The sequence below is a fragment of the Anolis carolinensis genome, unplaced genomic scaffold (genome assembly GCF_035594765.1).
Source record: "Anolis carolinensis isolate JA03-04 unplaced genomic scaffold, rAnoCar3.1.pri scaffold_7, whole genome shotgun sequence".
Classification (NCBI taxonomy): Eukaryota; Metazoa; Chordata; class Lepidosauria; order Squamata; family Dactyloidae; genus Anolis; species Anolis carolinensis.
The window spans coordinates 40783440-40806725 of NW_026943818.1; the positions used below are offsets into that span (position 1 = coordinate 40783440).

General features: G+C 44.0%; 2 protein-coding genes across 4 annotated transcripts in view; one reads left to right on the forward strand and one right to left on the reverse strand.

Moving 5' to 3' along the window:
- The window catches only part of eps15l1 (epidermal growth factor receptor pathway substrate 15 like 1), a 67680-nt gene extending 59444 nt beyond the window's left edge, over nt 1-8236 (forward strand). For 2 of the 3 annotated variants that reach the window (XM_062960006.1, XM_062960005.1), the window contains one exon: nt 845-8236. In XM_062960006.1, coding sequence (XP_062816076.1) covers nt 845-991 — 147 coding nt within the window. In that variant the 3' untranslated portion in view covers nt 992-8236. The remainder of the gene's footprint in view (nt 1-844) is intronic. The other variant, XM_062960007.1, reaches the window with a different exon arrangement.
- Nucleotides 8237-12043: 3807 nt separating this feature from the next.
- On the reverse strand, nt 12044-19684 carry klf2 (KLF transcription factor 2). The gene is made up of 3 exons (XM_062960025.1): nt 19561-19684; nt 13837-14347; nt 12044-12539 (listed from the first exon to the last, which is right to left on the reverse strand). Exons 1-3 carry the CDS (start codon nt 19630-19632, stop codon nt 12364-12366), a joined length of 759 nt encoding a protein of 252 aa, XP_062816095.1. The 5' UTR covers nt 19633-19684; the 3' UTR covers nt 12044-12363.
- Between the last annotated feature and the right edge of the window lie 3602 nt (nt 19685-23286).

Below are 23286 nucleotides of genomic sequence, written 5' to 3' on the forward strand. Positions count from 1 at the left end.
CACATAGAATAGGTAAAGGACATGAAGTCTAGTCGTGACCGACTCTGGGGGTTGGTGCTCATCTCCATTTCTAAGTCGAAGAGCCGACGAGAGCCCCTATATAAATGGGCCAAAGAGAAGGTTCTGGTATTCTGTAAAAATTGTCGGGTTCTCTCCTCCCAGTTGTGCTGTGGGTCAGTCTTCCACCAGAAAAAGCACCAAGACACACGCTGGTAGATTCCAACAGGTTTTATTGTACAGAATACCAGAACCTTCTCTTTGGCCCATTTATATAGGGGCTCTCACATACCAGAGGGTAACTGAGGTTTTATGGCTGGCCCCGTCCAAGACACACGCTGGTAGATTCCAACAGATTTTATTGTACAGAATACCAGAACCTTCTCTGTAGCCCATTTATATAGGGGCTCTCACATACCAGAGGGTAATTGAGGTTTTATGGCTGGCCCCGTCCAAGACACACGCTGGTAGATTCCAATAGATTTTATTGTACAGAATACCAGAACCTTCTCTTGAGCCCATTTATATAGGGGCTCTCGCATACCAGAAGGTAATTGAGGTTTTATGGCTGGCATCTGTTTTATGGCTGCCATCTGTTCTTTGTCAGTCGACCGGAGATGTCAAAGATCCGAGATCATGACACATTTGCCACCGGGGGCTACAGATTAGCAAATACAGTAGAGTCTCGCTTATCCAACATAAACGGGCCGTAAGCGAAAATGTTAAGCGAAGACTGGATAAGCGCGACTCTACTGTATATATGTGAAGGACCAAACAGTGGGAGGCTTGGGAGGCTGTGATTTCCACCAGTTTTGGATCCTGACCCCGGTGTCCCGTTCCCTTCCAGCTTGGCAATGAGGAGCAGCAGCTGGCATGGGCCAAGCGGGAGAGCGAGAAGGCGGAGCGGGACCGCCTGGCGCGGCTGCGGAGGCAGGAGCAGGAGGACCTGGAGCTGGCCATCGCCCTCAGCAAGGCCGACATGCCCGCCTCGTAAGCGCCCCGGACGGAGACGGAGAAGGCAAGGCACGGCCGCCGGCCCCTGGTCCCGCGACTCCGACCCCGGCTCTCCCGTTTCCCGTTTCCCGTGGTGTCCGTCCGACCGACCGACAGACGGGCGGGTGGGCCTTCGTTCGTGCAGCGGGCGAGTGCACGGCTTCTGGGACCGGGACGGACTCTGCCTGCGGTGTTGCGGGGGACGATTGCCGACCACCAACGTGTACGGTACCGGACTCGAATTCTCCCCCTTGTAGTGGCATCTACTAAATGGGCAAAACAGCAGCTCTCTGCTTCTTCCCCAAGGGGCCCCTTGTGCAGACCCTACCTCCCTCCCCTCCCTTCCTTCCTTCCTTCCTTCCTTCCTTCCTTCGTTCCCTCTTCGGCTCGAGTTCGAGTCAAGACTGAAGTGGTTCGCAAACTTACTTGTGTAGAGATACAGTTGTCCTATTCCTAGCTCGTATACAAAATAGAACAATGGTAACAGACAAAATATAATCCTTACAGGCGCATGAGGAATGCACAAATGAAAACTGTTTGCAACATTACATCAAACATTATATTCATGCTTGTATATTTTACCATAGTAACAGATAAGTATATTCTGTCCAACTTTTTCCTCACTCCAAACTCCAGTCCTCACTCCAAACTCCAGTCTAGGAACTGGCCAGTCTAAGAACTGGTCAGTCTGGGCCCATAACCAATTGTCAGAGTAATTTGCAGCGCAGCAGTAGTTGGATGGAATCAGTGGAACGCAGAACGAAGTGACACCCAGAGACTTTGGTAACAACACAGAACTGATGTAATCAGCAATGCACAAACACTTGTGTCTGGACACTCCCCAGTTCCAGCCACCAGAACAGCAGGTCCAGTCTGGTCATGCTCGCAGCTCCAACTTTTTCCTCACTCCAAACTCCAGTCCAGTCTAGGCTCTGGCCAGTCTAGGAACTGGTCAGTCTGGGCCCATAACCAATTGTCAGAGTAATTTGCAGCGCAGCAGTAGTTAGGTGGAATCTGTGGAACGCAGAACGAAATGACACCCAGAGACTTTGGTAAAACTATGGTCAAGTTTTACTGTAAGCAGTAATAAAGACAAACAGACTCAAAGACAATGGACACAGGACTTGACTTCTGAGGAGACAGCCCTCAACACAACACAGAACTGATGTAATCAGCAATGCACAAAAACTTGTGTCTGGACACTCCCCAGTTCCAGCCAACAGAACAGCAGGTCCCATCTCTGGTCACACTCGCAGCTCCAACTTTTTCCTCACTCCAAACTCCAGTCCTCACTCCAAACTCCAGTTTAGGCTCTGGTCAGTCTAGGAACTGGTCAGTCTGGGCCCATAACCAATTGTCAGAGTAATTTGCAGCACAGCAGTAGTTGGATGGAATCAGTGGAACACAGAACGAAGTGACAACCAGATACTTTGGTAACAACACAGAACTGATGTAATCAGCAATGCTCAAACACTTGTGTCTGGGCACTCCCCAGTTCCAGCCACCAGAACAGCGGGTCCCGTCTCTGGTCACACTCGCAGCTCCAACTTTTTCCTCACTCCAAACTCCAGTCTAGGAACTGGTCAGTCTGGGCCCATAACCAATTGTCAGAGTAATTTGCAGCGCAGCAGTAGTTGGATGGAATTAGTGGAACGCAGAACGAAGTGACACCCAGAGACTTTAGTAAAACTATGTACAAGTTTTACTGTAAGCAGTAATAAAGACAAACAGACTCGAAGATAATGGACACAGGGCTTGACTTCTCAGCAGACAGCACTCAACACAACACAGAACTGATATAATCAGCAATGCACAAACACTTGTGTCTGGACACTCCCCAGTTCCAGCCACCAGAACAGCGGGTCCCGTCTCTGGTCACACTCGCAGCTCCAAATTTTTCCTCACTCCAAACTCCAGTCCTCACTCCAAACTCCAGTCTAGGAACTGGTCAGTCTAGGAACTGGTCAGTCTGGGCCCATAACCAATTGTCAGAGTAATTTGCAGTGCAGCAGTAGTTGAATGGAATCAGTGGAACGCAGAACGAAGTGACACCCAGAGACTTTGGTAACAACACAGAACTGATGTAATCAGCAATGCACAAACACTTGTGTCTGGACACTCCCCAGTTCCAGCCACCAGAACAGCGGGTCCTGTCTCTGGTCACACTCGCAGCTCCCAACTTTTTCCTCACTCCAAACTCCAGTCCTCACTCCAAACTCCAGTCTAGGCTCTGGCCAGTCTAGGAACTGGTCAGTCTAGGAACTGGTCAGTCTGGGCCCATAACCAATTGTCAGAGTAATTTGCAGCGCAGCAGTAGTTGGATGGAATCAGTGGAACGCAGAACGAAGTGACACCAAGGGACTTTGGTAAAACTATGTACAAGTTTTACTGTAAGCAGTAATAAAGACAAACAGACTTGACTTCTCAGCAGACAGCACTCAACACAACACAGAACTGATGTAATCAGCATTGCACAAACACTTGTGTCTGGATACTCCCCAGTTCCAGCCACACATCAAGGTCATCACAGCTTCTCAGCAATTAACTCTTTCCAGACGATATTACACTCTGGATGATGCAACCAGTATGCAGTACAGGCAAGACACAAATTTCATTTAAACACTATCAATACACAAACCCCATATGAACATATTAAGTGACTGAGTTCAACACTTTGAATTTCAGTATTGTCCCACGCAGATAAAAGTCTTAGGAATGCAGGGTCAATGCAATAAACAACTGATAATTTCTTCTGTATGGGACAATGACGAATTTAGATAAATTCCACAATTTACAGAAGAAATTATCAGTTGTTTATACTGAAAAAACATACAAGCATGAATATAATGTTTGATGTAATGTTGTAAACAGTCTTCATTTGTGCATTACTCATGCGTCTGTAATGATTATATTTTGTCTTCTGATGCTTCAGTTATATTTCAGTTATATTTTGTCTGTTATCGTTGTTCTATTTTGTATATGAGCTGGTAATAGGACAACTGTGTCTCTACACATATCTATAGATTTCGGTGTTCTTTAGTGTCACAAACTTACTTGGCCTACTTTTCCCCTTTCCAGAAAAAAATATTACTCGGCACCCTGGAAATTAATTATTTTTAAAATTTTAATAGCAACTAGCTGTGCCCGACCACGCGTTGCTGTGGTGAAGTATGGTGGTATGGGAAATAAAGTATTGAGGAATTGGTGGTAGTTAAGGTAAAGGGTCCCTCGGGCTGAGTGGGTTGCTAGGAGACCAAGTGAGTGGAGCTTAGCCTTCTAACTGGCAGCAATTGGATAAAAACAATTATTCCTCTCCCTCTAATTAGGACTTTATTTTTCTTTTATTTTCGTTGTATCAACCTAGAGGCATGGATGAGGGGTTGTGCTGTCAATTTTCGAGGTTGTGGGGTGTTTACTTTTGTTGTTTTGTCCGCCACCGCGATGCCATCACTCTTTTATATATATAGATTAAACAGAAAGATTTATGAACCTGTGGCCATCACCGCTCCCCTGGATTGCTGCAGCGCCCACCAGGGGGCGGTAACGCCCACTTTGGGAATCCCTGCACGCGAGGATGCACCAAGAAGGAGACTGACTTGTATACTAAAGCTATCAAATATTAGAGGAATTGGGGAACGCCAAACGCTTGCGGCAAATACAAGATTGATGGGCCGAGCGCCGAGGCGAGTTCCATTTTTGGCCTATAATCATAAAATAATAATGAAACTTTGGGTTGCTGTGAGTCTTTTGGGCTGCCTGGCCAGAAGCATTCTCTCCTGATATTTCGCCCACACCTATGGCAGGCATCCTCAGAGATAGTGGGGTTTATATATATATATCCCTGTGGAATAATGTCCAGAGTGGGAGAAAGAAAGAACAATCTGGCTCCCAGTATTTTTTTTTAAAAAACTCTATAAAATCAGGACACTCTGAAAACAGAGAAATTCCAGACATGAAACAATCAGAGCCAGCTAACACCGCCACCTCCCAACAAAGGATTCCCCCAGGCAGGAAGAAACCAGGCCTTGAGGCCATGAAATGATAATTAAGATGATTAATTACAATAATAATAATAATAATAATAATAATAATAATAATAATAATAATAATAATAATAATAATAATTTTATTTTTATACCCCGCCCTATCTCCCCAAAGAGCAATAAAACAGATCCATCAACAATAAAAAAAAAACAAGTCATAAAAATCACATAGAAAATATACTGATAAAATCTTGGATTAGATCCAAAGATTAATTACAACATCCACACCTGCCTCCAACAGACAAGAGTTCTTTTTTTCCCACCCTGGACCTTCCACGGATATCTAAACCCCACGGGCCTGGTTCCCAACAGACCCCACAACCTCTTAGGATGCCTGCCACAGGTGTGGGTGAAACGTCAGGAGTGAATGCTTCTAGAACATGTGCCAGACAGCTCGAAAGACTCACAACAACCCTCTAAAAACCCTGATAAAGGTAAAGGTTTCCCCTGAAGTTAAGTCCAGTTGTGAACAACTCTGGGGGTTGATGCTCAACTCCATTTCTAAGCCGAAGAGCCGACGTTGTCCGTAGACACCTCCAAGGTCTGCGTGGAGCGCCGTTACCTTCCCGCCAGAGTGGGGTTAGTGGAGTTAGTCCTTCTGGAAAGCTTTTTGGAAGAGCCAGGATTTCAGTTCCTTACGAAAGTTCCTTCCAAATCATCCCTATACGTGGGGAGAATCCTTGCATGCCTTCTTCCTCGTCGTCGCCCACAACCGGTGAGAAGTGTCCGCGCAGTGTTGGCATTGCGGCTTGTCTGTCTGTCCGTCCATCCACCCCAAAAAAACTCTCTCTCGACACCCAGGAAATCAATTACAGTCCAAGACCATGCAGAATATAAAATTGAGCCCTGAGTCTGAGTATGCTCAGTACAATCCTATGCGGAATATAAAATTGAGTCCTGAGTCTGAATATGCTCAGTACAATCCTATGCCTATAACTCCTCCCACACCGAAGAGGTCCAGTCTAACTGGCAAATCAACATACACATAGAACAGGTAAAGGACATGCAGTCTAGTTAACGATCGTTAACCTGTTAACGATCCTCGGGAAAGGGAGTGACTTTGGGGTTTTCGAAAACCAAACCAGTGCCGACTCATATCGAAACTGCGTGCGGTTGAGGGTGTGCTGGGCCTGCAGGCAAACAAGCCCGAGGAAGCCAGAGAATCTCAGTCTTCGCCGGGTTCACCTTCAGTCTGCTAGCACGTAGCGAGTTCGACAGGGCCTCCAGACATAAGGTGAAATTGTCTGGTATTGACGTTGCTCCAGGCTCCAAGGAGTTGGGTGTCGTCCACATATTGATAGCAGTCTAGGCCGAAACTCCGAGCCAAACTAGCAAGGGGTCTAACGTAGATGTTGAAGAGAAGAGGGGAGAGAATTGCACCTTGGGGTACCCCACGTAGGAGGGGAGATCTGTCAGAGACTTGATCCATATACTCCACCCATTGGCTCCGGTTTCGCAGAAATGAGTTGAACCAATTGAGGGCCTGACCACAAACTCCGGACATGGCGAGACGGTGGATCATTAGATCGTAAACTTCAGCCCTCCTGGTGTTTTGGACTTCAACTCCCACAATTCCTAACAGCCCTGGATATAGGATGATCATCAGATAGCTCGATAATCATCTATCTCTCTGTCTATCTATCTGATGATCATCCTCTATCCAATCATCTATGTATGTGTTGGTCATCCTATAACCCATCATCCATCTCTCACAGGCATGGACAAACTTCAGCCCTCCTGGTGTTTTGGACTTCAACTCCCACAATTCCTAAAAGCCTTGGATTCAGGATGATCATCAAATACCTCAATAATCATCTATCTCTCTGTCCATCTATCTGATGATCGTCCTTTATCCAATCATCCACCATTCCCAGTAGAGGGGAACTGGGGTTACTGGGTCTCAAGCAAAGGATGATGGGAGATGTTGGAGGCCGGCAGCACCTGCATCCTGAAAGGGGCCCCATTGCCAGGCGTGGGGTGCTGCATCCCGTTGTGCTGCAACGACCAAACCTTACCTGGACCCCAGCTGAGCCTCTCCTTGAGCTCTTCAAGTGTGCCCTTTCTCTATCTGATGATCATCCTCTGTCCAATCATCTATCTTTGTGATGATCATCCTGTAACCAATCAACCATCTATTACAGGCATGGGCAAACTTCAGCCCTCCTGGTGTTTTGGACTTCAACTCCCACAATTCCTAACAACCCTGCATATAGGATGATCATCAGATAGCTCGATAATCATCTATCTGTCTGTGTCCGTCTATCTTATGATCATCCTCTATCCAATCATCTATATATGTGATGGTCATCCTATAACCCATCATCCATCTCTCACAGGCCTGGGCAAACTTCAGCCCTCCAGGTGTTTTGGTCTTCAACTCCCACAATTCCTAACAGCCCTGGATATAGGATGATCATCAGCTCGATAACCATCTATCTCTCTGTCCATCTATCTGATGATCATCCTGTCCATCTATCTGATTATTGTCCTTTATCCAATCCACCATTCCCAGTAGAGGGGAACTGGGGTTACTGGGCGTCAGGCAAAGGATGATGGGAGGTGTTGGAGGCCGGAAGCACCTGCATCCGGAAAGGGGCCCCATTGCCAGCTGTGGGGTGCTGCGTCCCATTCTGCTGCAACGCCCAAATCTTGCCTGGACCCCAGCTGAGCCTCTCCTTGAGCTCTTCAAGTGTGCCCTTTCTCTATCTGATGATTATCCTCTGTCCAATCATCTATCTTTGTGATGATCATCGTATAACCAACGAACTGCGTCCCATTGTGCTGCAATGCCCAAATCTTGCCTGGACCCCAGCCGAGCCTCTCCTTGAACTCTTTGAGTGTGCCCTTTCTCCTTCCTCCATGCCTTTCCTTTTTGCCTCCTTTCTCGTCTTTCAAGGGGAACGGAAAGGGTGGGAAGACAAGGGGTCCTGCTGCTGCTGCTGTTAGAAGGGATCTGGTTAGGAAAGGAACGGGGTCATTTCTGTACATGGCTGTATCTATATTTATCCTCGAAACTATTGCCTGGGGAGCAAAGTTATGGGCATCGGTTGGGGGGCCAGGGTGGGAAGAGGCTGGGAGGAGGGAAGGATGTTGAGTTTTAACCCATACTCTCTCGTGTCTATTATTGTTTAATATAAGAGAAGAAAAATGTTATCGTTTTAATATAATAAAAGGAGGAAAAATACGTTACTTATTTTGGAGCACGTGGCCGTGTCGCGGGTTCTCTTTTGTTTAATCGAAACAATGAAAAAATATTTCATTATAAGAGCTGGCCTAGGGGATAAAAGCCTTGTGATTTGAAGGTTGGGTTGCTGACCTGAAGGCTGCCAGGTTCGAATCCCACCCGGGGAGAGTGCGGATGAGCTCCCTCTGTCAGCTCCAGCTCTATGTGGGGACATGAGAGAAGCCTCCCACAAGGATGGTAAAAACATCAAAACATCTGGGCAACGTCCTTGCAGACGGCAAATTCTCTCACTCCAGAAGCAACTCCGGTTGCTCCTGACACGGGAAAAAAAAATTATAAGAGCTTGGATGGCCATCTGTCGGGAGGGCTTTCAGCGATTCTCAACCAAGGGGCGGGGCTGTTTCTGAGACTCCAAATGGGGAGGGGAGAGCAGGTGTGTTCAGAGCATGGTGCGCATGCGCAGGGAGGGAGAGCACATGCAGCTGGAGGGAGACTTGCACCAGAGTCCCTTCAAGGCAGGGCGAAAAGCACCCATGCGACGTGGGACCGAGAGTGGCCCAGCAGCATCAAGGGGAGCACATGAGGCTGGAGGGAGGTTCGTGCTAGCACAATGATGGGCAACCTTTTGCGCTTGGTGTGTCAAAATTCACCAAAAAACCTAGCATGACTTGGGTGGTGTGTCACTTTGAGAAAAAAACCATAATTTCGCAATATGTATAGTTTAAATAACAAAAATATATAATTGCAATATTAATAAATCAAAAACTATTTACTACCCTTATTTCCATGTACAACAATCTATGCAGTTTCCACGCTGATTTCTCTCTATTGTAGTTTCAATGTAGTCATGAATAATGAATAATAATATAATAATAATATACAGTAGAGCCTCACTTATCCAACATAAACGGGCCAGCAGAACATTGGATAAGCGAATATGTTGGATAATAAGGAGGGATTAAGGAAAAGCCTATTAAACATCAAATTAGGTATGGTTTTACAAATTAAGTACCAAAACATCTTGTTATACAACAAATTTGACAGAAAAAGTAGTTCAATATGCAGTAATGCTAGGAAGTAATTACTGTATTTACGAATTTAGCACCAAAATATCACGATATATTGAAAACATTGACTACAAAAATGGCTTGGATTATCCAGAGGCTTGGATAAGCGAGGCTTGGATGAGACTCTACTGTATATATAGTTTAAATAACAAAAATATATAATAGTAATATATAACTGTATTTAATAAATCAAAAACTATTTACTACCATTATTTCCATGTACAACCATCTATGGGACCTCTTGCAATTTCCACGCTGATTTCTCTCTATTGTAGTTTCAGTGTAGCCATGAATCATGAATATTATAATAATAATATAATAGTAATAATATACTACAATAATAATAGAATAATAATAGAATGATTATATATATATATATTTATGTGTAATGTGCATAATTCCCATGGAGAAAACAACAAAACCACTGGACCAAATCACACCAAATTTGGCCACAAAAGACATAGTCATCCAAGGAAGTGAGAGGAATCTCACCTATATATATATATTGTGTGTGTGTGTAATGTGCATAATTCCCATGGAGAAAACAACAAAACCACTGGACCAAATCGCACCAAATTTGGCCACAAAAGACATGGTCATCCAAGGAAGTGAGAGGAATCTCACCTATATATATATATTGTGTGTGTGTGTGTAATGTGCATAATTCCCATGGAGAAAACAACAAAACCACTGGACCAAATTGCACCAAATTTGGCCACAAAAGACATAGTCATCCAATCCATCTGCAGGCGGCAGCGTGTCAATGAAATGGCTAGGCGTGTCAGTGCTGACACGCGTGTCATAGGTTGGCCATCATTGTGCTAGCAAAAATCAAGGCGGGACAAAAATCATCTGCGCACCGTGGGACTGAGAGTGGCCCAGCGGCATCAGGAGAAGCAGCAGCAGCAACTTAGGTAATTTGCAGCTTTATTTCTTAGGGAAAAGTCAGTCTTTCCTTCTGTTTTTTGTTTTTGTTAATACTCCCATTAGAAAATGCATAAGGATGTGGGTGAACTACAACTCCCAATCTCGGAAGTCCGTCCCCTCGAAACCCCACCAGCATTCAAAGTTTGGTATGTTTGTTTATTTATTTATTTACAGTATTTATATCCCGCCCTTCTTTCTCACCCCAAAGGGGACTCAGGGCGGATTACAATGAACACATATATGGCAAACATTCAATGCCAACAGACAAACAACATACAGTATAGACCAGGGGTCCCCAAACTTTTTAAACAGGGGGCCAGTTCCTGATCCTTCGGACCGTTGGAGGGCTGGACTATTGTTGGCCACCGAGCAATAAATAATAATAATAATAATAACAACAACAACAATAATAAAAAAGAGAGTTGGAAGAGACCCTTTGGGCCATTGAGTCCAATCCTCCTCTGCCTTTGTGCACCGAAAGCACAAGCAAAGCATCCCTGACAGATGGCCACCCAGCCTCAATGTTAATAATAATAATAATAATAATAATAATAATAATAATAATAATAATAATAATAACAACAACAACAATAATAAAAAAGAGAGTTGGAAGAGACCCTTTGGGCCATTGAGTCCAATCCTCCTCTGCCTTTGTGCACCGAAAGCACAAGCAAAGCATCCCTGACAGATGGCCACCCAGCCTCAATGTTAATAATAATAATAATAATAATAATAATAAAGAGGGTTGGAAGAGACCCCTTGGGCCATATAGTCCTATCCCCTTCTGCCTTTGTGCACCAAAAGCCATTAGCATTGCCCCTGACAGATGTCCACCCAGCCTCAATGTTAATAATAATAATAATAATAATAATAATAATAATAATAATAATAATAATGGTTGTAAGAGAAGAAGAGACCCCTTGGGTCATTTAGCCCAACCCCCTTCTGCCCTTGTGCCGTGGGGGCCGGATAAATGGCTTCAATGGGCCGCATCCGGCCCCCGGGCCTTAGTTTGGGGACCCCTGGTATAGACACACACAGAGGCATTTTTTAACATTTTTCCAGCTTCACGATTCCGGCCACAGGGGGAGCTGTTGCTTCACCGTCCAGTAGTGGCTGTACTTCCTCATTCCTTTCCTCGTGTTTTGCTGGCAGTTTTATGGTGTTGTAAATTAGCCTCCCGCATAAAGCGTCCCTAAAATTCCCTAATTGACAGGTGCAACTGTCTTTCGGGGCTGCATAGGTCAACAGCAAGCCGGGGCTATTCATGGTCAGAGGCTTAACCCGACCCGGGCTTCGAACTCATGACCTCTTGGTCAGTAGTGATTTATTGCAGCTGGTTACTAGCCAGCTGCGCCACAGCCCGGCCCCTGTTGGGTGTGTGTGGCAAGTTTGCGAGTTCCATCACCAGTTTGGGACACATTGCTCTCTGAGTGATGGTATACTACAACTCCCAGAATTCAAAAACAGTCCCCCAACTCCATCAGTATTCAATGTTTTCCATGTAGATAGTGTGTCAAGTTTGGTGCTGATCCCTTGTGTGCTGGGTTCAGAACGCTCTTTGATTGTAGGCGAGCTATAAATCCCAGCAACTACAACTCCCAAATGCCAAGGTCTATTTTCCCCAAACTTGGCCAGTGTTCACATTTGAACATATCGAGTATCGGTGCCAAGTTTGGTCCAGATCCATCATTATTTCAGTCTATAGTAGGCGAACTACAACTCCCGAACTCAATGCCCACCAAACCCTTCCAGTATTTCCAACAATGGCCATCTGCTGGGAGGGTTTTGACTGTGCCTTCCTGTTTGTGATGGCCCAAAAAAAAAGCCTCTTCTTTAAATATATATACAATATTTTTATTATTTTTATATAAAATAATAATCGAAAGGAATGGGCCCATTGTTGTCTCCCGCTATTTACAATATATATAAAAAACATAACAGTCTCTCTCTCTCTCTCTCTCTCTCTATATATATATATATATATATACAGTGCAGACACACATCGTCACGTGCTTGGCTGGTTTCTGTTTACATCAGAAGCGCCCTGTCCCTTTAAAAGGGGCTCCAGAACATACACTTCCGGTCCCCTTTGTGTCCAGGAGTGCCGTACTTCCGGCCCGCGCGTGCCGTACTTCCGGCGGTCCGCCCCTTAAAGGTGCCGCTTCATGTGGAGGGCCAGGTGGTCCGAGCGGGAGAAGGCGCGGTCGCAGAGCGGGCAAGGGAAGGGCCGGTGCCCGGTGTGCTTACGGTAGTGGCGGGTCAGCTCGTCCGAGCGGGCGAACTTCCAGCCGCAGCCTTCCCAGTTGCAGTGGTACGGCTTCTCGCCTGAGGAAAGACAACGGGAACCGTCAGCGCCGGAAGTGTGCGGCACAAAAAGGACTCCCCTCTCCCTTTGGAGCCGCCGCTTCACTCTGAGCATGCGCACAGCGATCCAGGCTCCCCCCCCCCGAGGCTGTTCTGAGCATGCGCCAAGGCTAAGGCCGAGCTCTCCCTCCGCTGAGCATGCGTAGACGGACCCAGGCGTCCTACCAAAGCTGTTCTGAGCATGCGCGGGAATGGTAGCTGGGCTCGTACAAAAGGGGCTCCCTCTCCCTCTAATATCTTCTGAGCATGCGCAGAGGGACCCGGGCTCCCTCAAAAGTGTTCTGAGCATGCGCAGAGGAACCCAGGTTTCCCAACAAAGCCGTTTTGAGCATGCGCAAAGAGGCTGAAGCGGGCCCTCAGCCAGGTCTCTTTTTCCCTCAGGCTTCTTCTGAGCATGCGCAGGAGAACCCAAGCGTCTTAAGAGAGCTGTGCTTAAGTAAGTAAGTCTGAGCATGCGCGAAGAGGCTGAAGCGTTCCCTCAGCCGGGTCTCTTTTTCCCTCAGGCTTGTTCTGAGCGTGCGCAGACGAACCCAAGCGTCTTAAGTAAGTAACTCTGAGCATGCGCAGAAGAACCCAAGCGTCTTAAGAGAGCTGTTCTTAAGTAAGTAAGTCTGAGCATGCGCGAAGAAGCGAAAGCGGTCCCTCAGCCAGGAATCTTTTCCCCTCAGGCTCGTTCTGAGCGTGCGCAGAAGAACCCAAGCGTCTTAAAGCTCTTCTGAGCATGCGCAAAGAGGCTGAAGCGGTCTCTCAGCCAGGAATGTTTTCCCCTCAGGCTCGTTCTGAGTATGCACAGAAGAACCTAAGCGTCTTTAAGTAAGTAAGTAAATAAGTCTGAGCATGCGCAAAGAGGCGAAAGCGGCCCCTCAGCTTTTTTTCGGGCTTGTGAACATATGCAGAAAAACCCAAGCGTCTTAAAGCTATTCTGCGCATGCGCAAAGAGGCTGAAGCGGGCCCTCAGTGAGGCCTTTTCTCGCAGGGCTTGTTCTGAGCATGCTCAGAAGACCCCAGACGTTGCAACAAGGGCCCTCAGGGAGGCCTTTTCTCGTGGGCTTGTTCTGAGCATGCGCAGAAGGCCCCAGACATTGCAACAAGGGCCCTCAGTGAGGCCTTTTCTCGTGGGCTTGTTCTGAGCATGCTCAGAAGACTCCAGACATTACAACAAGGGCCCTCAGTGAGGCCTTTTCTCGCAGGGCTTTTTCTGCGCATGCGCAGAAGGCCCCAGGTGCCTGAAGGAAGCTGTGCTGGGCCTGTGGCTCACCGGTGTGCGTGCGCAGGTGGGCCTTGAGGTGGGAGCTCTTGGTGTAGGTCTTCCCGCACCCGGCGTAGGAGCAGGAGTGGGCGGCGGGGCGCTTGCGTGGCCAGGCGCGGCGGCCCCTCCTGGCCTTGGGCTCCGGCGGGGTCGGCGGCGGGGTCGGCGAGGGGGCCACGTCCGGGAAGGCCCCGAAGGGCCCAAAGTCCAGGCGCGCCTCGGGGCTCGGGGGTGCAGGCCGCACGAAGACGAAGCGCCCCTGCACCGGGAGGGGGGGCGCGGGCGGGGCCTCGAAGGCGGCGGGGAAGGGCGGGCCCTCCAGGGCGCAGCAGGGCGGGCGAGGGGCCCCCTCCTCCGGGTAGACCCCGCCCCCGCCCCCCATGGACAGGATCAGGTCCAGCACCGAGTTCAGGTCCCCGTCCTCCTCCTCATCCTCGGGGTCGCCGTGGTAACGAGGCTCCTCCTCCTCCGGGGGCAGGCGGGCCTCCAGGGCGCAGGGCCAGAGCCACGAGGGGTCCGGCTGCAGAGAGAGGGAGAGGGGTAGAGGGTTAGGAAAGCAGAGCCGGCCCTGGGTAATCTTCAAGTGGAGGCGAACAGAATTTTGGCACACCCCCCCCCCCCCAAATAATCACTGAAAAATATAAGCGAAAATGTTGGATAATATTGTTGGATATTAAACATCAAATTACATTACGATTTTACAAACTAAGCAACAAAATGTTTTACAAGAAATCGACAGAAAAAGCAGTCTCGATGGTATGTTTTGCACCCGAAGCGACCGCTTAATTTGCCTCATGGTTGGACCGGCTCTGGGTGACGCTGCCTCAGGAAAGGCCAACACCATCATCAAGCGCAAAATGTGAAGCATAACATCTTGGAAGAGGCCCCGTCGACTATCTAGACCAGCCTCTCTCATATGGCATTAAGCTGAACCTGAGCCAAGAGGGTGGCGCTGCAGCAAGAATGGCCAACACCATCCTCATAGAATCCTAGAGTTCAAAGAGACCTCACGGGCCGTCCAGTCCAACCCCCTGCAAGAAGTAGGCTGCATCCAGAGGAGAATGTGAAGCAACCAGTCTTGGAAGAGGCTCCGTCTGCCATCTAGACCAGCCTCTCTCACATGACATTAAGCCCAACCTGAGCCAAGAGAGTGGTGCTGCAGCAGAAAAGGCCAACACCATCCTCAGCTGCATCGAGAGGAGAATGTGAAACATGTGTGAAGATGACCACGTGAGCCATCTACTCCAGCATCTCCTACATGATATTAAGCTGAACCTGAGCCAAGAGGGCGATGCTGCAGCAGGAAAGGCCAACACCATCCTTAGGTGCATCGAGAGGAGAATGTGAAGCACACAGTCTTGGAAGAGGCCCCATCGGCCATCTAGACCAGCCTCTCTCACATGGCATTAAGCCCAACCTGAGCCAAGAGGGTGGCGCTGCCGCAGGAAAGGCCAACACCATCCTCATAGAATCCTAGAGTTCAAAGAGACCTCACAGGTCATCTGGTCCAACCCCCTGCAAGAAGCATTGAGAGGAGAAAGTGAAGCAACCAGTCTTGGAAGAGGCCCCATCGGCCATCTAGACCAGCGTCTCTTGCATGACATTAAGCTGAACCTGAGCCAAGAGGGTGGTGCTGCAGCAGGAAAGGCCAACACCATCCTTAGGTGCATCGAGAGGAGAATGTGAAGCACACAGTCTTGGAAGAGGCCCCATCGGCCATCTAGACCGGCCTCTCTCACATGGCATTAAGCCCAACCTGAGCCAAGAGGGTGGCGCTGCAGCAGGAAAGGCCAACACCATCCTCATAGAATCCTAGAGTTCAAAGAGACCTCACGGGCCGTCCAGTCCAACCCCCTGCAAAAAGCGGGCTGCATCCAGAGGAGAATGTGAAGCAACCAGTCTTGGAAGAGGCCCCATCGGCCATCTAGACCAGCGTCTCTTGCATGACATTAAGCTGAACCTGAGCCAAGAGGGTGGTGCTGCAGCAGGAAAGGCCAACACCATCCTCAGCTGCATTGAGAGGAGAATGTGAAGCAACCAGTCTTGGAAGAGGCCCCATCGGCCATCTAGACCAACCTCTCTCACATGGCATTAAGCCCAACCTGAGCCAAGAGGGTGGCGCTGCAGCAGGAAAGGCCAACACCATCCTTAGGTGCTTCGAGAGGAGTCTAATGTCTCTTATATTAAGCTGAACCTGAGCCAAGAGTGTGATGCAGGAGCGGAGAAGCCCAGTGCAGTTGTATGCTGCATCAATAGGAGCCTAATTGCTGTCATGGCGGCTTTCATGGCTGTGAGATTTCCGGGCTGCCTGGCCATGCCCCAGCAGCATTCTCTCCTGACGTTTTGCCCACATCTGTGGCAGGCATCCTCAGAGATTGGGAAACTAGGCAAGTGGGGTTTATATATCCAGGGTGGGAGAAAGAACTCCTTTTCTGTTGGAAGCAAGTGTGAAGGTTGTCCCCCCTTGATTAGCATTGAAAAGCCTTGCAGCTTCAAAGCCTGGCTGATTCCTGCCTGGGGGGAGAGGGAATCCTTTGTTTTAAAACTCTTGGAATCGAGACGGTAAATAAAGAACCACACTCTGGAAACGAGAATTCCAGATAGGAAACAATCAGGGCCAGTTAACGCTTCCCAACAAAGGAGTCTTCCCCTAGGCAGGAAGCAGCCAGGCTTTGAAGCTGCAAGGCTTTACAGTGCTAATTAGAGTGATTAATTGCAACATTCACATATTCCACAGCTATATATAAACCCCACTTTCCTAGTTTCCAACAGACCTCGCAACCTCTGGGGATGCCTGCCATAGGTGTGGGCGAAACGTCAGGAGAGAATGCTTCCAGAACATGGCCAGACAGCCTGGAAGACTCACAGCAACCCAGCCTAGTCTCTTCTTATATTTAGTCTCTCTTATAGGCAGCGTTTCCTAGATATCAAGCTGAACTTGATCCGGAAGCGTGACGCTGCAGCAGAAAGGGCCAATGCGATTCAGGGCTGCATTAAAAGGCCAAAGAGCAACGTGAGTCAAGAGGGTGGCGCTGCAGCAGAAAGGGCCAATGCGGTTCTGGGCAGTTACATGAGTTTACAGTGACCCTATCCTGCGGTTCAGTGCACATACATGTGCCTACAATGACCATAAAGAATCATAGAATAACAGAGTTGGAAGAGACCACATGGGTCATCTAGTCCAACCCCCTGCCCAGCATATAAAATCATATCACTACATGGGCTACGTGATTACTTTGTAATAATCATGTAGCCCATGTCGTTATATGATTTTACAATGATGTGATCGTGCAGTCCATGCACTTGTATGAGTCTACAATGACCGTATGCATAGCCCATGTAGTTGTATGAGTTTACAATGATCATATGCAGTTCAATGCACTTATATGACACTACAATGACCGTATCACGCAACCCATGTAGTTACATGAGTTTACAATGACTGTATCATGCATCCCATGACCGTGCCATGCATCCTGTTGTTATATGAGTTTGCAAGGACGGTGTCATACACCCCATGTAGTTCTATGAGTTTACAATGACCATGTCATTCATCCCGTTAAGTTATATGACTGCATGATGCATCCCGTTAAGTTATATGATTTTGCAATGACCGTGTCATGCATCCCATGTAGTTCTATGAGTTTACAATGACTGTGTCGTGCATCCCGCTATGTTATATGAGTTTACAATGAATGTGTTATGCATCCCGTTAAGTTCTATGAGTTTGCAATGACCGTGTCATGCATCCCATGTAGTTATATGAGTTTGCAATGACCGTGTCATGCATCCCGTTAAGTTATATGGGTTTGTAAGGACCGTATCATGCATCCCATGTAGTTCTATGAGTTTACAATGAACATGTCATGCATCCCGTTAAGTTATATGAGTTTACAATGACCGTGTCATGCACCCCATGTAGTTCTATGAGCTTGCAATGACCATGTCATGCACCCCATGTAGTTATATGGGTTTGTAAGGACCATATCATGCATCCCATGTAGTTCTATGAGTTCACAATGAACATGTCATGCATCCCGTTAAGTTCTATGAGTTTGCAATGACATGTCATGCACCCCATATAGTTACATGGGTTTGTAAGGACCGTGTCATGCATCCCATGTAGTTCTATGAGTTTACAATGACCATGTCATGCATCCTGTTAAGTTATATGAGTTTGCAATGACCGTGTCATGCACCCATGTAGTTCTATGAGTTTGCAATGACCATGTCATACATCTCATGTAGTTCTATGAGTTTACAATGACCGTATCATGCATCCCGCTACGTTATATGAGTTTACAATGAACATGTCATGCATCCCGTTAAGTTATATGACTGCGTCATGCATCCCGTTAAGTTATATGAGTTTGCAATGACCGTGTCATGCATCCCATGTAGTTATATGAGTTTACAATGACCATGTCATGCATCCTGTTAAGTTATATGAGTTTGCAATGACCGTGTCATGCATCCCATGTAGTTATATGAGTTTGCAATGACCGTGTCATGCATCCCATGTAGTTATATGAGTTTACAATGACCATGTCATGCATCCTGTTAAGTTATATGAGTTTGCAATGACCGTGTGTTGCATCCCATGTAGTTATATGAGTTTGCAATGACCGTGTCATACATCTCATGTAGTTCTATGAGTTTACAATGACCGTATCATGCATCCCGCTACGTTATATGAGTTTACAATGAACATGTCATGCATCCCGTTAAGTTATATGACTGCGTCATGCATCCCGTTAAGTTATATGAGTTTGCAATGACCGTGTCATGCATCCCATGTAGTTATATGAGTTTACAATGACCATGTCATGCATCCTGTTAAGTTATATGAGTTTGCAATGACTGTGTCATGCATCCCATGTAGTTATATGAGTTTGCAATGACCGTGTCATGCATCCCATGTAGTTATATGAGTTTACAATGACCATGTCATGCATCCTGTTAAGTTATATGAGTTTGCAATGACCGTGTGTTGCATCCCATGTAGTTATATGAGTTTGCAATGACCGTGTCATACATCTCATGTAGTTCTATGAGTTTACAATGACCGTATCATGCATCCCGCTACGTTATATGAGTTTACAATGAACATGTCATGCATCCCGTTAAGTTATATGACTGCGTCATGCATCCCGTTAAGTTATATGAGTTTGCAATGACAGTGTCATCCATCTCATGTATTTATATGAGTTTACAATGACCATATCATGCATCCTGTTAAATTATATGAGTTTACAATGAACATGTCATGCATCCCGTTAAGTTATATGACTGCATGATGCATCCCATATAGTTCTATGAGTTTGCAATGACCGTGTCATGCATCCCATGTAGTTATATGAGTTTGCAATGACCATATCATGCATCATGTTAAGTTATGAGTTTACAATGACCATATCATGCACCCCATGTAGTTCTATGAGTTTGCAATGACCGTGTCATGCATCCCGTTAAGTTATATGAGTTTGCAATGACCGTGTCATGCATCCCATGTAGTTCTATGAGTTTGCAATGACCGTGTCATGCATCATGTTAAGTTATGAGTTTACAATGACCATATCATGCATCCCGCTATGTTATATGTGTTTGCAATGAACATGTCATGCATTAAATTAAGTTATATGACTGCATGATGCATCCTATTCAGTTCTATGAGCTTGCAGTGACCTCTCATTCCTCCCGCAGGTGCCCCTGAGCATGTGCAGAGCGACTGACCTGGAATCGGCTCTCGGCGGTGGCGGCGGCGCAACAGAAGGAGGCGAAGGAGGGGAGGCTGGCGGTGGCCATGGCGAGAGAAGGAGAAGGACGGTAGGAAGGCAGGAGAGCGGTGGCGGGTGGGTGGGTGGGTGGGTGGGTGTGCAGATGTGGAGCCGTCTCCCTCCCGGAGGCCCCTTTAAGGCAGGCGGCTGCCGGCCAATGGCAGGCGGCTCAGGAAGTGAGCCCGGGAAGGAGAGGAGGGTCTGCGGCTCCCGCTCGGACTAAATTTAGCTCCCCTATAAAAGCAGCGCCCAGAACGTCCCTCGGCCGGACGGCCCGCTGGCCATCTGCACATGCTCCAGGGCACCCTGGCCGGAGCCCGGCTGGGACAAAACAAAGAGCCACGGCCGTCTAGCCAAACGAAAAATATAAATAAAAAGCATAAAAATAAATCAAATCTCCCAGTTCAGTATTCAATGTCTAAAATTGTTCGGAGAATTAAATCATGAAATATTATTCATAAATAATAATAATAATAATAATGTGTGTGTAAAACTCAATGCCAATTAAATAATAGAAATAAAAATAAATCAAATCTCCCAGTTCAGTATTTAATGTCTAAAATTGTTCGGAGAATTAAATCATGAAATATTATTCATAAATAATAATAATAATAATAATAATAATAATGTCTGTGTAAAACTCAATGCCAATTAAATAATAATAATAATAATGTGTGTGTAAAACTCAATGCCAATTAAATAATAATAATAATAATAATGTGTGTAAAACTCAATGCCAATTAAATATCTAAAATTATTCAGAGAATTAAATCATGAAATATTATTCATAAATAATAATAATGATGTGTGTGTAAAACTCAATGCCAATTAAATAATAATAATAATGTGTGTGTAAAACTCAATGCCAGTTAAATAATAATAATAATGTGTGTGTAAAACTCAATGCCAATGAAATAATAATAATAATAATGAAAATAATAATAATAATAATGTGCGTGTAAAACTCAGTGCCAATTAAATAATAATAATAATAATAATAATAATAATAATAATATGTGTGTAAAACTCAATGCCAATTAAATAATAAAAATAAAAATAAATCAAATCTCCCAGTTCAGTATTCAATGTCTAAAATTGTTCGGAGAATTAAATCATGAAATATTATTCATAAATAATAATAATAATAATAATGTGTGTGTAAAACTCAATGCCAATTAAATAATAAAAATAAAAATAAATCAAATCTCCCAGTTCAGTATTCAATGTCTAAAATTGTTCGGAGAATTAAATCATGAAATATTATTCATAAATAATAATAATAATAATAATAATAATAATAATAATGTCTGTGTAAAACTCAATGCCAATTAAAAATAATAATAATAATAATAATGTGTGTGTAAAACTCAATGCCAATTAAATATCTAAAATTATTCCAATAATTAATTCATGAAATTTATTCATAAATAATAATAATGATGCCAATTAAATTATTATTATTATTATTATTATTATTATTATTATTATTATTATTATTATTATTATATGTGTGTGTAAAACTCAATGCCAATTAAATATCTAAAATTATTTAAAGAATTAAATCATGAAGTATTATTCATTATTATTAATAATAATAATAATAATAATAATAATAAAGTATAAAAATAAAAATAAATCAAATCTCCCAGTTCAGTATTCAATGTCTAAAAATATTCAGAGAATTAAATCATGAAATATTATTCATAAATAATAATAATAATAATGTGTGTGTAAAACTCAATGCCAATTAAATAATAATAATGCGTGTGTGTGTAAAACTCAATGCCAATTAAATAATAATAATGTGCATAAAACTCAATGCCAATTAAATAATAATAATAATAATAATAATGTGTGTAAAACTCAATGACAATTTAATAATAATAATAATAATAATGTGTGTGTAAAACTCAATGACAATTAAATAATAATAATAATAATAATAATGTGTGTGTAAAACTCAATGCCAATTAAATATCTAAAAGTTTTCAAAGAATTAAATCATGAAATATTATTCATAAATAATAATAATAATGTGTGTGTAAAACTCAATGCCAATTAAATAATAATAACAATAATAATAATAATAATAATAATGTGAGTAAAACTCAATGCCAATTAAATAATAATAATAACAATAATACAGTACAGTAGAGTCTCACTTATCCAACGTTCAGGATTATCCAACGCATTTTTGTAGTCAATGTTTTCAATATATCATGATATTTTGGTGCTAAATTCGTAAATACAGTAATTACTACATAGCATTACTGCGTATTGAACTACTTTTTCTGCCAAATTTGTTGTCTAACATGATGTTTTGGTGCTTCATTTGTAAAATCATAACCTAATTTGATGTTTAATGGGCTTCTCCTTAATCCCTCCTTATTATCCAACATATTTGCTTATCCAACGTTCTTCCGGCCCATTTATGTTGGATAAGTGAGACTCTACTGTATTATTCATTAATACCGTATCTACTCGAGTATAAGCCAACCCGAATATAAGCTGAGACACCTAATTTTACCACAAGAACTTATTGACTTGAGTACAGTAGAGTCTCACTTATCCAAGCTAAACGGGCCAACAGAACGTTGGATAAGCGGATATGTTTATCAATTTATTTATTGATCTCTTGACGCAGCCCAACTTTGTTTATCCCTTTGTATCATTTCCAAAACATTTGATTCCCTTTATCTATCATGGCCTTATTGTTTTTATTTTTTTTATTGTTGATATTATTGTGTTGCAATTTCCGGCTTGTATCTTTTGTTGATATTATTGTGTTGCGATTTCCGGTTTTTATTTTTTGTTGATATTATTGTGTTGCGATTTCCGGTTTTTATTTTTTGTTGATATTATTGTGTTGCGATTTCCAGCTTGTATTTTTTGTTGATATTATTGCGTTGCGATTTCCGGTTTTTATTTTTTGTTGATATTATTGTGTTGCGATTTCCAGCTTGTATTTTTTGTTGATATTATTGTGTTGCGATTTCCGGTTTTTATTTTTTGTTGATATTATTGTGTTGCGATTTCCAGCTTGTATTTTTTGTTGATATTATTGCGTTGCGATTTCCGGTTTTTATTTTTTGTTGATATTATTGCGTTGCGATTTCTGGTTTTTATTTTTTGTTGATATTATTGTGTTGTAATTTTTTGGTTTTGGTATTATTGCATTGCGATTTCCGGTTTTTATTTTTTGTTGATATTATTGTGTTGCGATTTCCAGCTTGTATTTTTTGTTGATATTATTGCGTTGCGATTTCCGGTTTTTATTTTTTGTTGATATTATTGTGTTGCGATTTCCAGCTTGTATTTTTTGTTGATATTATTGTGTTGCGATTTCCGGTTTTTATTTTTTGTTGATATTATTGTGTTGCGATTTCCAGCTTGTATTTTTTGTTGATATTATTGCGTTGCGATTTCCGGTTTTTATTTTTTGTTGATATTATTGCGTTGCGATTTCTGGTTTTTATTTTTTGTTGATATTATTGTGTTGTAATTTTTTGGTTTTGGTATTATTGCATTGCGATTTCTGGTTTTTATTTTTTGTTGATATTATTGCGTTGCGATTTTTTGGTTTTGGTATTATTGTGTTGCGATTTCCAGTTTTTATTTTTTGTTGGTATTATTGCAATTTCCGGTTTCTATTTTTTGTTGATATTATTGCGTTGCGATTTTT

What these genes read in the sequence shown, in the direction of transcription:
- klf2 (XM_062960025.1), bottom strand. Translation starts at nt 19,632, where the DNA reads ATGGCCACCGCCAGCCTCCCCTCCTTCGCCTCCTTCTGTTGCGCCGCC. An exon ending in CCGCCGAGAGCCGATTCCAG is followed by an intron (nt 14,348 to 19,560) that starts GTCAGTCGCTCT and finishes CTCTCTCTGCAG; the next exon opens with CCGGACCCCTCGTGGCTCTG. An exon ending in CCACCTGCGCACGCACACCG is followed by an intron (nt 12,540 to 13,836) that starts GTGAGCCACAGG and finishes GTCTTTCCTCAG; the next exon opens with GCGAGAAGCCGTACCACTGC.